This window comes from Zingiber officinale, chromosome 1A (assembly GCF_018446385.1).
Source record: "Zingiber officinale cultivar Zhangliang chromosome 1A, Zo_v1.1, whole genome shotgun sequence".
Taxonomy (NCBI): domain Eukaryota; kingdom Viridiplantae; phylum Streptophyta; class Magnoliopsida; order Zingiberales; family Zingiberaceae; genus Zingiber; species Zingiber officinale.
Window position 1 is genome coordinate 4,464,350 of NC_055987.1, and position 17,229 is coordinate 4,481,578.

At 38.8% G+C, this 17,229-nt stretch overlaps 1 protein-coding gene across 1 annotated transcript; it reads left to right on the plus strand.

Moving 5' to 3' along the window:
- Nucleotides 1-15,063: 15,063 nt before the first annotated feature.
- LOC122039084 (zinc finger MYM-type protein 1-like) lies at nucleotides 15,064-16,107 on the plus strand. Its single transcript, XM_042599096.1, has 2 exons — nucleotides 15,064-15,919; nucleotides 16,043-16,107. Exons 1-2 carry the CDS (start codon nucleotides 15,064-15,066, stop codon nucleotides 16,105-16,107), a joined length of 921 nt encoding a protein of 306 aa, XP_042455030.1.
- Nucleotides 16,108-17,229: the final 1,122 nt, after the last annotated feature.

Genomic DNA, 17,229 nt, shown 5'->3' on the forward strand with positions numbered 1-17,229 from the left:
CCTATAGTAGGCACTAGTTAAGGCACAGCACCTTTCTTGATCAGCCGTGTTCCAAATCTATATCTTGACTATCTTCCCTCTATCTGTTCATTCCATTTAAATTGCTGATCGAATACAAATTCAGAAGTCTAATAAAAACTGAAAAAGAAAATGAACATTTCTTCATATGTTACTAATATTATATAGCATTGCATTGACCTTTGTGGGCTATTCTCACCTATACGACTGATTAATACAAATGGTATGGCAAGAAATTGTATGTCTATCTCCTCAAGTGATCACCTTTTTCAAATGTTTATCAAGTTTGTAAAAGAATTCAAATAAATCTTACGTTTTAAGCTTGGCTTTCAGGTATAAGTTTAGGACCACTGATCATAAGATAAATAAACAGTGTCTTAGATGAAATATATTCTCAAGGGAGGTAGTTGCATCATCAAGTCCAGCCTAATAACATAACTAAAAACCAAGAAACATTGGTTTGCAATATTCACATTAATAATGTTTCAAAAAATAGTCTATAAGAAACAAAAATGATGAACATTGAAGCGTATCATGTATTACTAAGAGAAAAAAGTTAATCCGTTGGTCAATCATGTCATAGACCCTAACGGAGAGTGTATGCACAGAGAATGTCCAGACGATAGATATAAATAGGTGGTGTTGTAAATTAGCCAATGACATTGAAAAGCGACAAGGTATCCTTTATACAAGTGATTGGATGCTCCATCTAGAGCATGTCATGCCCCAATATTCCACGATCAGGACAACAGGAAATTTACATTATGGATACGGATTATGTTGGATATAACTCGATTTAGAGCATGTCATGCCCCCATATTCCACGATCAAGACTATAGAAAAATCAGACTGGGGGTAGGAATTGAAGTGATCTTACCTGAAGGGTCATGGAGGCGAACTCAACGTCAATCGTGGACTTGGAATTTAATCATGTCTGAAAGCTGGAGAGATAGTGCGCTGGATGGGTGGCTTAGATGTTGATCGGAAGGAGACTTTTAATCGGAGAAAAGGCTATGAACAGGAGCGAAAATCTTCTTTGCACACACTCAAACGAACAAACAGAACGTCAGTGTCAAAAACAAGGGAAAGGGATCCTGGTAAAGGTCCTTCAACGCTCAAGTCAGTATAGCGGCTGAGCGGAAAATGGAAAGATGAATAGTAAAAGCCCGCACGTAGATGAAATTGTTGTAAAAGGTGTACTTGTCAACGGAGAGGACTCCCTTTATATATCACCTCTATAACTTCCGCAATCATGAGATGACAGAGAATGTCGGGTGTCAGAAGTTGTCGATTAAGAGAATATGGACAGCCTGAGAGGCATATAATCACCATACAAGAAATCTTTCATTACCCGTGCGCACCCTTATTGTAACTGATGTCATTAATGAGGTGGTTAAAGGAATATGCTGTTATAATGTGTCATATAATTGAAAATGTAAAGTTGCCTTCGAGGAAGGTTCTATTAAATGCCCATGTTACCATAGAGGAATATATTCTCTAACAAACGGTTATTATTCTCTGACAGGTTGTTATAATTCTCTGAACATTTCTGATTACTGATTTCCGTTATTTCCGTAATTTTGGGCACTAGGCTAATCAGGAACTAAATGTTAGGAATACGTATTCCGAACATTTGATTTCTGACTTCTGCGATATTTCTGATCTCCAACCTCTCCTCTAGGAGGGATAATTCTAGAGGGTTGATATCAGTTAAGCCATGTGGAACATGATCCAATCTAAGTGCCCACGTGAAAATCTGTGTCTAAATTCTATTATTTTACTATTAACTCTCAAGAATTTCAGTATCGGTATTGTGTCCCCCACTTGCTGACTGATTCCCAAATTGCTCACCCCCTTACAAACCATTACAGATAAAGATGAAAGGGACGCCAAGAATGAGATTAAGGATAGAGAACAAGCTGAGTTCTGGGGATGGTGAACCGACTCAAATTTCGAACAGGAGCACTAGAAATCTGCTACAGTGAAAATTACGTACTTTTGTATTAGGTATGTAAAAACTTACTTTATGTGGTAATTACTATACTACTGAGACTCGTTGTTTTCGAATTTTGGGTTGAAAGCAACGCCGATGTCAGCCCCCGATCGGTCTTGATCGTGGGGTGTGACAGTTTTGAATTATAGTTCAATTATACTCGAATTAAGATTCGAACAAGTCAAATCGAACTCGAGTTCGAATTTTATTTGCAATCGAGCTCGAGTCAAATTTATTTATATTTTCAAAATTTTTAAATATCACATATATTTTTAGAAACTAATCGAACTTCTCTTAGACAAGGCAAGCGTTTATTGATAGGGAATTCGATTTACCGGTGAGTGGAAGAGGATGAGCAAGGAGAAGCAATGTGTAGGATTGAAGCGGATGGCTGATGGACCGGGTATGCATGATTTTGCTCACGTTTGTCCCCTCGGATGGGTCTAGTGGCTAGCGCATAAGGTATTGCCACAATGAGGTCTGGGGTTCGAATCTCGGCAAAGCCGAGATAAATACCTCCCTTATGTGCTAGTCACTATTCCAAAGGCTAGTAGCCGCCTATGATTTACCTCCTCCATGTTAGCCCTGGGACGGGTTGGCGGAGGCGCTGGGGGGGGGCGTATTCGCCTTTTGCCACAATGATTTTGCTCACGTTCGGTAGTTATGACGATAATCGACGTTGCTCGTGAGGGCTCAGGTTCTTTTGTGAGCCAGTAGTTTTCCTAGTTTTGTCTTCTTCAGGAGACGTCAGTTGAGTTGCAGCTTCTTGTAGAAAAGTGGAGACTTTTGCTAGCTGGGATAGTGTTTTAGGTATGATGCATGCACTACTCGATGGAACATTTTTTTTACTGATAAATTTGTATTATTGATTTTTGTTTCTTCCTTAAATATATAGGGTTTGGGTATTACCAAAATCCAGGAGAAGGAAATATACGTTCTTGAGCTTTAATTATTGAGGATTCAATCAAAGTCTCATATTGAAAAAATTTAAAGATAATCATGGGTCTAAAAGAATATAAGATATCTCTGTTGATATGAGGCCTTTTGTGTAAAGCCCAAAAGTAAAATCATGAGGACTTAGACTCAAAATGGATAATATCATGCTATTAAGGAAATATGTGAATTTCCTTCAGTCTCAACAAATGGTGTGAGAGCCATAGTGTAGACCAGATATTATATGAGGTGACCTTGAATGAAGTTGTGGGAAGGCCCTAAACAGGTCAGGATGACCGGATGCTCGTGGAGAGGCTCGAAACAGGTCAAAAGTGACCAGATGCTCACGGAGAGGCCCAGACCATGAGAGTAATGGTGGTTCTTCGCTTGAGGGGAGGATTGTTAGGGATTCAATCAAATCCCATATTAAAAAGACTTGAAAAGATCATGAGTTTAAAAAGATGTAAGATATCTCCATTGACATTAAGCCTTTTTGGATATAGCCCAAGAGCAAAGTTACGAGTGCTTAGGCCCAAAGTGAATAATCTTTATTATAGAGATATGTGAATATTCCTTTGGTCCCAACATCCCATATGTTCAAATGCAACAAAAAAAGAAAACCTTCAAAAATACTCTGTCAAGCTCTTGTCGTTCTTTCATTGTTGTTCACATGTTCAACCTCCAAAAATACAAACACTTATTTTTTCCTTTTTGTTCTCTCTACCCGAAGAAGAACTAGTAGAACTCTCAAGCGCCTAATGCATAAGTTAGAGCTAGTAACATTAGATAGGACTCCATCACACAATCTAACCCAGAACGTAGTTAATAAAGAGACAAAACTCAGAAGAAAGCTATTATATATGAATGGGTTGACACTAAATGATACATTCATATGATAATTTATCTTTAAAAAATTAATAACTTTAAAGTCAGATAATTTAATTCTTAAGGGTCATTGGTCAATCTTACAACTTATAAATTTTTTTAGAAAAATATATTATTTGTACATTATTTTATGTTTCTTTTTATTTACCTTAACGATTTGTTTATGACACAATTAACATGCTACAAATTGCCACTTTTCTCATAAGTTCACAAGGGTCATATGTCTTCATACGATATATCTATTATCAAGAGGTAGGAAGTTTGCATTCATTTGCTAGTTTATATTTATGCCATTTGGATTTTTCACAATGACACTCATATTGCAAATGACATTGTTCAGGTAAAAAAATAATTTCTTGTACGATATGACCAATGGGTCACTACACAACACCTGGAAGAACCTTAGTGATTGACACTGCCAAAAGTTTAGATTCCATACTGTATCCATTCATAACAAATATTTCATCTCTCTCTTCTTGCCTTTCTTTTTGTTCTTTTTGAAGATTCACTTTTAAGATTGTGGGATTCAAGGGCTAGTTATCCTCAAGAGTTTGAATGCTTATTTGCAGCGAGTAACTTAGAGAAGATCTAAATCTATTCAATTTTGACATGATGATATTTGAGCTTTCTTCTTGATTGTTTGCGAAGGGCATGGGATGTTTTTTTTTATTATGACAAAGTATGAAAAACAATTGCTATGCTTGCCATATAGGTTACTTGATAAATTCATTTAAACTATTTTAGATATACATTCATTGTTTATGTTATGTTCAAACAGTCTCTTGCACACAATAGGATAAGACTCTATATAATAGAGTCTTTCCTGAGATTTTGTATTAACGGGAGCTTTATGCGCTATCCTTTTTTATCATTGTTTATGTTTTGTGTTGTCAGTTCATCCATTCATTGATTGAATTAAGGACTTAATGTTGTACTTTCTTATTTGTTAGAATTTACACGTTTTGGCTGCTCGAGGAGTTCAAGCTTAATGTTGTACTTTCTTCTTTGTTAGTAATTACATGGTTTGGCTGCTCGAGGAGTTCACTATCTACATCGACCTGGGCCAATCTTACAGGATATTTGGTTGATAGTACTTCCAGTGAGTGCACTAGTCCATTTTATGCCTAGTTAGCTATGACGAAAGCTTCATACAATACAAAATTTAGTCTAGAAGTTTATGGATTAATTACAGCTTTTTCTTAGGAGCTTGGGAAGCAATGGTGGAGCAAGCTGATGATTTACCTGGGATGATCCCAGGTCGTGTGCCACGAACGTCAACGTTGACACCGACATTATCACCCGGGCTACCTTTCTCTTTGCTTCATTTTTTTTTTCTTTCTTTCTCTCATATAAATCTCCTTCTCTTTTCCGTTGGGCCCCTGGGCTATAGCCTGCTAGTCATGAGCCTGGCTCGTCCTTGTTGGTAAGGAAAGAGGCTGCGTGAGTGAGAGCCTATTCATCCTCATCTTTCTCTCTTTCTTTCTGGATTGTTTATCTCTGTTCTTTTTTTTTCCCACTATGTTTAAAGCACAAATTTACTTTAGCGTAAGTATTTGAGCTTTTCATGTGAAGACATTTCACTGACATTTTACCTACTGAAAATAACATCATTAAGTAACCTTAAAATGTTGCAATTGTATGGTTTGAATCTCTTAAGCTCTGCTATTCCTCGTTCTTTGTATTTCTGCTAAACTTACTATTAATCAATTCTTAACTTGTCTTATGACACATGGCCTCATGGTAATTTCTTTCCTTTTTTTCCCCTGGATTTGCTGGCAATCCCAATGCCCTTCAGTGTCTTGGATATTGATTTTTGCTGTTTATTTCTGCAGGCATTATATCTGATTTGATGCATGATTTTGTTTTGCTGCAGTGAACATTTCATCCCTTTGCCTATCACAGCAAACGCTTCTACACTGCCCTGATCTGGCGCAGAATTTAGGACTTTTTAGTTGTAGGTTTTGTCGTCATTGTTGGCTAAGTGGCTTGGTCATTTGTACTTAATGTGATAGTTCCTTGTAGAATTAAATTGCTTAAATGACAACCAATTTCAAGAGTTCCTGCTGTCACATGTAAATTAAAATTGAATTTAAATAATCTTCACTGGTATTCTGTATGTGGAGTATAATTTTGAGATTGTAGACAATGAGAAACAATTGATAGATCAACATATTTTACTTCAACCCTTTTACATTGGTCTTTGTGATCACATACCATAAGTATGGTTCCAAAAGGTTATCTTTTTTATTTTGTTATAAACACAAATTTGCTACAAGTACTCTTCACGAAAACATTACACAGTGGATGTTGTTGTTGCATGGTTAGTGCTTAAACCAACAATTTTCTTTCTGCTATCATTGGAAGTGTTTTGACCAGATATGCATGGTGGCTTCAGGTATTCTGTGAATTTGGTAGTATTTTTCATCAACAAAAAACTACCAGGTAAGAGTCCTTTCCTTGACTTACCATGTCTTTGAAACCCCCTTGCCTCAGATAACATTTAGAATTTCATCACTCTGCAGAAATCCAGATCATTCTAGTTTGTCTCTGCTATTGCTGCAATCAAGCGCATGGAAAGGATGGTGGCTTCTCAAATTATTAAATGGCGAATCAGCAGATTCTGCTGACAGGGTATGATATGAGTTGCGAAGGCAAGATCCTATGGAAGATATTTCATTAATTGAAAGCCAACAATTCGTAACACTGCTTAATGAATTCAAGATCAAGAAAGGAGAATGACTCTTTGCCACTCCTAGTCAAAATAAAATACAACCTTTTATTCATTTCCCTAGTTGCATGTATTTGTTTAATAGCACTTAAATGCATACTTGTTTAATTGAACTTTGCTATTAACAAAGTTTATGTATTTAAGGAGATGTAAAGAGTAAAGAGAGGCATTCGAAGAATAAGTTCTATTTTCTCTTCCTAAAGGCTAAGAGATCTTTTATTGGAGAAATTCTAGAGTTCGGTGGTGCTTGTGCTATATCCGATCATTAGTTTTTTTCGCCATCAATCGAGAATCGGTGGTGTCGCTATATCCGATTCGAGGTTGGTGCTCGCGGTTTGGCATCATTATGGTATCAGAGCCAAGTTGATGGCAAATCGACGTCGACGTCCAACTAACGGTGAAGCTGCGGTTCAGGAGCGTGACCTTCGTGATGTCGAGATTGAGGACTTGCGAAGATAGGTCCAACAATTGCAGCCGCAAATACAAACAATGCAAGTTAATGATTCTCGTCAAAACTCTAAACGTGAGTCATCGGGAGAAGAGGTGAATGCTTTTCACAATTGAGGAAGTGGTCCTGAGTCACCTCGGCAAAGACGAATTGATCATCGTTCCGGGCGTTCGAATGAGATGAAGGTGAATGTTCTAGAGTTCGTGGGGAAAATGGATCCCGAGGAATTCCTTGATTGGTTGCTTACTATTGAACGATTGTTCGAATATGAAGATTTTTCTGATGAGAAGAGGGTGAAAACAGCAGCACTCAATCTTCGTAAATATGCGAGCTTGTGGTGGGAAAATCTTAATCATCAACGTCGTCGAGAAGGAAAAAGCAAAATCCGTACATGGGAGAAGATGCGATGGGAACTCCACAAAAGATTTTTGTCAGTAAATTATCGTCAAGATTTATTTCTCCAGTACCATGATTTGAAACAAGGAGATTGTAGCGTTGAAGAATACACTTATGAGTTCAAACAATTGAAGCTACGATGTGATGTTACGGAGCAAGAGAAACAAACAATCGCTCGCTACCTCAGTGGGCTAAAAGGTATTATTTCCGATGCAGTTGAACTTCAATCATATTGGTCTTTTGTCGATGTATGTAAACTTGCCCAGAAGATTGAGAAACAGTTATCAAAGAAGAGCCCCCATAAATCTTTTGTGAAGGCGTCATTCAACAAAGGGAGTTCGTTGCCTAAATGTGACCTTCCGATTCCCTCTTCTGCAAACAAAGGGAAGGGGAAGGTAGAGGCATTTTCCTCGGAAGTGAATCATGCTCGGAAGTGTTTTAAATGTCAAGGTTTTGGTCATATGGCAGCCGAATGTCCCACCAGACGCACTGTTATTATTCGCAAAGTCGTCGAAGAAGAGAAAGCCACAACATCTAAAAATCTATTGTGGGATGAAGACATCAAGAGATAGAAGAAGTCGCAGATGAAGGTACATTATTGGTGCTACGAAGGACTCTTAATACCAATGCATCTCAGGAGGAAGATCAACGGGAGCGAATTTTTCAAACTCATTGCACGGTGTCCAGGAAGGTATGCAATATTATAATTGACGGAGGAAGTTGTACCAACGTTGTTTCCACAACCATGATAGAGAAGTTGCAGCTACCCACGACGATCCATCCTCATCCTTATAAACTCCAGTGGTTGAGTCAAGATCAAGAAGTTTGAGTCACAAAACAAGCCCTCATATCCTTCTCAATTGGCACCCATTATAAGGACGAGGTAACTTGTGATGTTGTTCCAATGGATGTTTGTCATCTTCTATTCGGTCGCCCGTGGCAGTTTGATCGGCATGTCATCCATGATGGTTTTCGAAATACCTATTCTTTTGTTCTGGACCAAAAGAAGATTATTCTGATGCCGATAGCACCTGGAAAAGTAGGGTTGTCTGCTATCTCTTCCAAGCCCACACTTCTCATTGATAAAGCAACGGTTCGTGTTATTCTAGCAAAATCAGAACTATTTTATTTTTTGATGATTATCGAAGTTGCTAACAGCACCAAAGAAGCTTTGCATCCCCTTGTCCATAAGCTCTTAGAGGAGTTTAATGATGTCTTTCCAGAAGAAATGCCCAGAGGACTATCGCCCTTGCGAGACGTACAACATCAAATTGACCTTATACCCGGAGCATCCTTGCCGAACAAACCAGCTTATAGGTGCGACCCAAAGTAGGCTAAGGAACTTCAACAACAAGTGGATGACTTAATAGAAAAGGGATATGTTCGAGAAAGTCTGAGCCCTTGTTCGGTTTCGGCTATACTCGTGCCAAAAAAAGATGGTTCGTTGCGGATGTGCGTGGACATCCATGCTATTAATAAAATTACGGTGACATATCATTTTCTGATTCCTCGTCTTGATGATATGCTTGATGAACTATATGGAGCTAAAGTATTTTCCAAGGTTGATCTTCGCAGCAGTTATCACCAAATACGCATGAAAGAAGGGGACGAGTGGAAGACCGCTTTTAAAACTATCGGCGGGTTGTATGAGTGGCTTGTTATGCCCTTCGGATTGACTAATGCCCCAAGCACCTTCATGCGTCTTATGAATCAGATTTTGAGGTCTTTTCTCGGCAAATTTATTGTCGTATACTTCAATGATATTCTTATTTACAACAAGAATGAAGGAGAGCATATTCAACACCTTGGAGAATTATTTACAACATTATGGAAAGAGAAACTTTTTGAAAAGTTGAAGAAGTACAGATTTTTATCACCACAGGTTGTCTTCCTTGTCTATGTTGTTTCTATGTATCCGTGTTGATGAGAGTAAGGTCGAGGCAATTCGATCATGGCCTTCTCCTTGTTCAACCCATGACGTACGGAGTTTCCATGGTCTTGCGTCGTTCTATCGGCGATTTATTCGTAATTTTAGTTCTCTGGCAGCCCCTCTAATAGAGACCTTGAAGGGAGATCAATTCATTTGGACAGACGCCGCACAACGTAGTTTTGAGACCCTCATAGAAAGGCTCGGTGAAGCTCCCGTATTAGGACTTCCTGATTTTGAGAAAGTCTTTGAAGTGGAATGTGATGCTTCTGGGACAGGGATTGGCGGAGTCTTACAACAAGAAGGTCGCCCCATTGCGTTTTTTAGTGAGAAACTAAATAATTCAAGGGTGAAATATTCTATGTATGATAAGGAGTTTTATGCGGTCATCCGAATACTGGAGCATTGGAGTCATTACTCCTTCTGAAAGAATATATCCTTCATACTGATCATGAGTCACTTAAATTCATTAATGGACAGCACAACGTGAGTCGCCGACACGCAAAATGGGTAGAATTCCTTCAATCATATTCCTTTGTTCTCATGCACAAGTCAGGAAAAGCGAACATTGTTGCGGACGCACTTTCTAGAAGACATGCGTTATTATCTACGCTCAATATTAAAATTATGGGATTCGAGTTTCTTAAAGAACTCTATTCTAGTGACAATGAATTTTCTACAGCATATGGAGAATGCTCTCGAGGTGCTTTTGGTAAATATTTAATCCATGATGGTTTTCTATTTAAAAATAATAAGCTTTGCATTCCTAGATGTTCTCTTCGAGAGCTTTTAATTCGGGAAGTACACGGAGGAGGTGTGGCTGGACATTTTGGCACAGAGAAGACTTCTTCCATGCTCCAAGAATATTTTTATTGGCTGAACATGATCAAGGATGTCAAAGTTATTGTCAGCCGATGTAATACTTGTCATCAAGCCAAGAGTAGATCGCAGCCTCAAGGACCATATATGCCTTTGCCCATGGCCAAGCGTCCTTGGGAGTTTGTGAGCATGGATTTCATTCTTGATCTTTCGAGAACTCAACGCTGTCGAGATGTAATTATGGTTGTCATTGATCGGTTCTCAAAAATGGCGCATTTCATTCCATGTCAAAAGACAAACGATCCACTGCAGTCGTAGATCTTTATTTCCGAGAGATTGTGCGACTACATGGTGTGCCACGAACCATCGTATCCGATCGAGACTCTAAATTTCTAAGTTATTTTTGGAAGACGCTATGGAATAAATTGGGTACTAAACTACTATTTAGTACGACATGTCATCCACAAACCGATGGTCAAACCGAGGTGGTGAACCGAACGATGACTACTATCCTAAGAACTCTAGTATCGAAGAATCTTCGCGATTGGGATTTGAAGCTCGCGCATGCTGAGTTCGCTTATAATCGTCCTCCCAGCACTACTATAAAGAAGTCTCCATTCGAAGTAGTCTATGGAGTAAATCCATTAACACCTGTTGATTTAACTCCATTTCCGACAAAAGAAGTCATTGATGCAGCTATGGAAGAACGTGCCAAATTTATAAAGAGCCTCCATGAGAAGATCAAAGCACAAATTGAATGTCAAAATGGGCAAAATTAGGCACGTGCCAATCAACGAACAAACCTTATCATATTCAAACCCGAGATTTGGTTTGGATACATTTATGGAAGGAGCATTTCCTAGCTAAACGCAAATCAAAGTTAATGTCGCGAGCTGAAGGGCCTTTCAAAATCTTGAAAAAAATCAACGATAATGCTTATCGTGTGGAGCTTCCTGAAGACTATAATGTTTTAGCTACATTCAATGTTCAGGACTTATCTCTGTACGACGATGACATTGGACTCGAAGATTTGAGGGCAAATCCTTCTCAACAAAGGGAGGATGATATGAGTTGTGTTGGAGCAATCTAGGTGCCCTAGGTTTTGATGTTTGGGTAAAAGTTTAAGTTAGGTTTATTATTGTATTTGATATGCATTGCAAGTGTGCAAGATACAGGAACAATAAGGAAAGTCCAAGTGTAATCTTGGCAGAGGAGAAAAGTCCAAGGATGAGTCTTGGCGGTGTAAGTCCAAGTATGTAGTATTGGCAACGTAAGTCCAAGTGTGACTTGGCAATGGATGAAGTCCCCGAGGTGAGGAGCCTCTTGGCAAAGGAAGACCCGACAATAAGGACAAGGCTAAAGGAAGCTCCAGAAGGCAAGACATGAAGGATGGGGAGACATTCGAGGGATGCGAGGCTGATAGAGGAGGCTAGAAGTCTAGGTCTAGGTTGGTCGGGCGAGGACGAGTGCTGAGTGATTGTACTCGGGGTGAAATCCTATGGTTTTAGGGTTTACTGTAGCGACACTGCAGCAGCAATGTTGTGATACTGTAGCAACACTGTAGCAGTCGAATGGTTACTGTAGCAGTCGACTGGTACACTTAAAGGACCAGTCGACTGGTGCATACACCAGTCGACTGGTACCGGGAAAACAGCTTAGTGTTTTCCTCTCGAGCTCTATTTAATAGAGCTCGGGGTGCTTGGGCATGGTTGACGAAATAGACTTGGTTAAAGCCTATTAGAATCTCCCAAGCCTTTGTGTGATCGGTGTGCTTGTATTCAACTGTTTGTGGCGAGGTTTCTCCACCGACAAGGAGCTTGAGCTAGTCGGAGGTTTTCCGGGGAGTCATCCACCGACGGATCGGGATCGTCCACCTTACGGACAGCCGTGGAGTAGGAGCTTTATCTCCGAACCACGTTAAATCAACGTGTTAGGTTTGCTTTCTCTTGTTAGTATTTGTTTTTGTATTTTCGCTGTGAACTAACATTATAGGAAGCGATCAATTTGGGTGAGACGCTATTCCCCCCCCCCCCCCCCTCTAGCGGCCGTCAAGGTCTCAACAAGTTGTGCAAGACAAGATCCTATGGAAGATATTTCATTGATTGAAAGCTAACAATTCGTAACACTACTTAACTGGAAGGAAGACCATGGAGTCTTGCAATGAATTCAAGACCAAGAAAGGAGAATGACTCTTTGCCACTCCTAGTCAAAATAAAATGCAACCTTTTATTCATTTCCCTAGTTGCATGTATTTGTTTAATGACACTTAAATGCATACTTGTTTAATTGAACTTTGCTATTAGCAAAGTTGATGTATTTAAGGAGATATAATGAGTGAAGAGAGACATTCGAAGAATATGTTCTATTTTCTCTTCCTAAAAGCTAAGAGATCTTTTATTGGAGAAATTCTAGAATTCGGTGGTGCTTGTGTTGTATCTGATTATCTGATCATTAGTTTTTTTCGCCATCAATCAAGAATAGGTGGTGTCGCTATATCCTATTCGAGGTTGGTGCTCGCGATTTGACATCAAGGAATGTTGCTTCATACACACTGTCTGATCAACAAATTCTTCAAGTGCAATAGATGATTTAATTCTTCATTTAGAATGACTATTAAAATGAACTGCTCCAAATCCTAACGAAGAGGGGTTCCTCATTCCTAAGAACAATATTGATGCGGTGATAAGGAGGGTCTCATCCTATGAGGGATATTTGCCATGAGGGAGGTCAAAGTCAAGATGGTCAATGCTCAGATATCATCGGCCGGTCGAGTGATTATGCTCTCGATCAAAAAGAGGGCAGCCAAACAGCCGACGCTCAATGAATGTTGGATGCCAAGACACGGTATGCTAGCCTAGCAGCTATCCCGCTCGGCCTAGTAACGAGACTCGGCAAGTACAGTTGAGTTTGGTCCGAGCGGACGCGGTGCAGGCACAACGAAGCTCCGGCCGAGCGGACGGGACACAGTGGCAGCAAAATACCGGCCGAGCGGCTAACCCGCTCGGCCTAGCAACGGACCCATGGTATTATCTCTCGACATCTTTTTGAGAGTTAGTGTCATTGACACCCGGCATGGTCAACCAGAAGATCGTACGATGGAAGCTTCCACTGTCACATCAGAGATATGCTCGACTTGTTAAGGTACTATGTCAGGGGCACTTTACTGACAAGTCTTTTCATGGAAAATTTTGGAGAGTGTGCTCACCTGGGGAAGCAGGGGCGTAGCTACTGTAGGGGGGGGGGGGGGGGGGGGGGGGGGCGATCGCACCCCCTCATATTTAGAGAAAAAAAATTAATATGATTAAAAATAAAATAATAATATAAATTAAATTTAGAAATGAGGCGGGGATGGGGAATCCCCGAACCCGTGGGTTTGGGTTCGGGGAATCCCCGAATCCGAAAAAATGAGAACGGGGCGGGGATGGGAATGGCAAACCCGCCCCCGCCCCGCCCCGTTGCCATCCCTACTTGCATCGTGTTTTAATTGCTCTCTCTTGTCCAAAAAAGTTATCTCTTGTTTCTCTTGATTTTTCTCTCTGCCGTCGAAGCTTTTATTTTTCGCTTTTCACTATTTTTTTCCCTATCGGCGAAGCTTCTTCCCACACAACATTATTTTTTTTCCTCTTCCATTTTCTTCTTCCTCCACTATTACCCTTTCCTTTTTCCTCTATCCCATGTTCTTCTTCCTCCCCTAATTCTCATCTTATTTTTCCCTAATCTTAATTTTGCCCTCAAAATCCTCCGTCGCACATTGTCGTTGCCATCCACGTCATTGTCGGCCTGTCATCGCACGCCGCTGCCAACGTCGTTATCGTTTGCTGCCAACGCTGCCATCATTGCTTCGCTGCTATCGCTACTATCGTTTGCAGACAACGCTACCGACGCTCCATAATAAATGTCTTTTGATTGAGGTAAAATTTTCTTACTTGATTTCTTTCGATTACGAATTTAAGTATTGAAAAAAAATATGTAGTGTTAATTTTGCATATATTCATATTTTTGTTTGTTATTAAGTATGTTAAATGTTTACACATATTGAGGTGATAAGTACATTTGATGTTTGATTTGTTATATGAATGTGAGGAATGTCATTAATGATCATTCAAAAATTTGATCAATTGAATCATATCATTTATTCCATGAATAGACTTATCATATAATTTACACCAATATTTTATAATAACAATATGCATATAAAATGAATCATCTTTATGATAAGAATTAAAATTAGATAGCCATATAATTAGAAAAATATGTTTTTATAATGTAAACATTTGACTTTATATCTCTACCAATATGTGTGAAAAATAAGGGATCATTAACTCTCTATCAATTTCGTTTATTATTTGTTTTTGAATATAAATTGTTGAAAACAAATAGTCATTAATTAGATGATTATGTTTCTGAAATATTATGTTGATGATAAATTAGGTGAAATAACAATGTTGAGGTATTTTAAGAAAATACGATATGAACCTACTTCAAACAAGTCATCTCCCCCTCCACCACCTCCTCCTCCACCAGCTCCTCTTGATGCTGACTCAAATGAGTATCCTAGTAATCCTGGGCTAAGAAAGCACATTCTTGAGTATAATGTTAATGAAAGGGAGATTGTTCGACGTTACTATTTACAAAAAGGTCCTTTTCAACCTAAAAATCATGAATTTCCTTAGCGTTCTTGTCCCAAAGAGAAACGAAGATTTCGAGCTATAAGGTTTAATCTTCATCCTAATTGGCTAGAATACAGCATTGCAAAAGATGCGGCTTTTTGTCTTTATTGCTATTTATTCAAACCGGATCATGGTGGTCAAAGTGGTGGTGATTCTTTTGTTGCTGAGGGATTTAAAAATTGGAGAAAGAAAGAAAATTTTAATGAACATGTTGGAAATCAGAGCAACATTCACAACAGGTGCATGATGGCGGCTTATGATTTAATGAATCAAAAACAACATATTGAAACTTGTTTGGTCAATCAGTCTAGTCAAGTAGCTATCGATTATCGTGTTCGTTTGACAGCATCAATTGATTGCATAAGATTTCTTGTGCGTCAAGGATTAGCATTTCGTGGTCATGATGAATCAACAAACTCACTCAATCATGGTAATTTTCTTGAATTGTTAAGATTTCTTGCTGACCATAATGAGGATATCAATAGAGTTGCACTAGACAATGCTCCCTCAAATCTCAAATTGACATCGCCTGATATTCAGAAAGATATTATCAGATCCATTGCTTATTTAACCACTAATTCTATTCTTGGAGATCTCGGTGATGAATTATTTACTATATTGGTTGATGAGGCTCGTGATATATCTGTTAAAGAACAAATGGCAGTTGCTTTACGGTTTGTAAATGAAAGGGGAAATATTGTTGAGCGCTTTCTAGGCCTTGTACATGTAAGCGACACTACTGCCTTATCACTTAAAACTGCTATTGATTCTTTGTTGTGCCAACATGGATTATCTATATCTAATTTGCGGGGGCAAGGATACGATGGAGCTAGCAATATGAGAGGAGAATTCAATGGCTTAAAAAGCTTAATTATGATGGAGAACCCTTCTGCTTATTATGTTCATTGTTTTGCTCATCAACTGCAGCTTACACTTGTAGCTGTTGTTGAAAATCATATAAGAATTTCTACTTTTTTTGATGTGGTTGCACAATTGAACAATATTGTTGGAGCGTCATGCAAGCGAAGAGATATACTTCGTGAGAAACAATTTGAAAAAGTTATTAAAGGAATTTGCAATGGTGATATCTTCACTGGACAAGGTATGAATTAAGAGATGACATTAAAAAGAGCTGGGAGCACACGTTGGGATTCACATTATAATACATTGTTAAGTTTGATACATTTGTATCCTTCAATTATTGATGTTCTTTTATTTGTTGAAGAGGAGGGAAAAGATCACAAGCAAAGGGCACAAGCAAATAATCTGTTGGAATTGATTGGAATATGAATTTATATTTCAGATGCACTTAATGAAGAATATCTTGGGAGTCACGAATGATTTGTCGCAAGCTTTACAAAGAAAAGATCAAGACGTTGTAAATGCCATGATTCTTGTAAGATCAAGCAAACATCAACTGCAAACTATGAGAGATGATGGTTGAGATTTGTTATTGAATGAAGTTTCGTTATTTTGTGTTAAGTATGAGGTAGTCACCCCGCACATGGAAGACTTGTTCGTCTTTCATGGGAGATCACAACGAAATATTGAAGGGAGGACAAATCTTCACTATTATCATGTTGAAATGTTTTATGAAGTGATAGATTTGCAACTTCAGGAGTTGAACAGTCGCTTTAACCAGGTGAACACGGAGTTGTTGTTGTGTATGAGTTGTCTTGATCCATCAAATTCATTCTCTGCTTATGATAAGAGAAAATTACTTCAGTTTGCTCAGTTTTATCCATCCAATTTTTCCCCAATGGAGTTAATGCATCTTGAGCCCCAACTTGATAACTTTATTTTTGATATGCGGAGTAGCAATCAATTCTCTGAGGTTGTGGGGATTAGCCAGCTTGCTAAAAGGATGGTTCAATTGAAAAAACATCGTCTGTATCCTTTGGTATATTTACTTTTGAAGTTAGCATTGCTATTACCTGTTGCAACTGCAACTGCAACGGTAGAGAGAGTGTTTTCAGCAATGAAAATAATCAAAACCTCACTTCGAAATCGGTTGGGAGATGATATAGTAAATGATTGTTTGATACCATATATTGAGCGAGATGTGTTTGATACCATTGATAATGAAACTATTATTCAGTATTTTCAAAATATGAAATCTCGAAGAGTGATATTGTAAAAAACATATGAAGTTCATATATAACTTTTTTTATACATTTTCTGTGTTGTATTATTTTTTTTAATTTGTTGAATTCCCCCCCCCCCCCCCCCTAATTGAAAATCCTAACTACGCCACTGTGGGGAAGCATGCACGTGCGTTACAGGAGCTCTATATAAAGGGAGTCCAAGCATCAATGGAGGTACACGAGACACACTATTGGCTCTACAGTGCTCATTCTTGTTGCTCCGTCTTCTACATCATCTTCGGTGACTGACTTGAGCGTCGGAGGACCA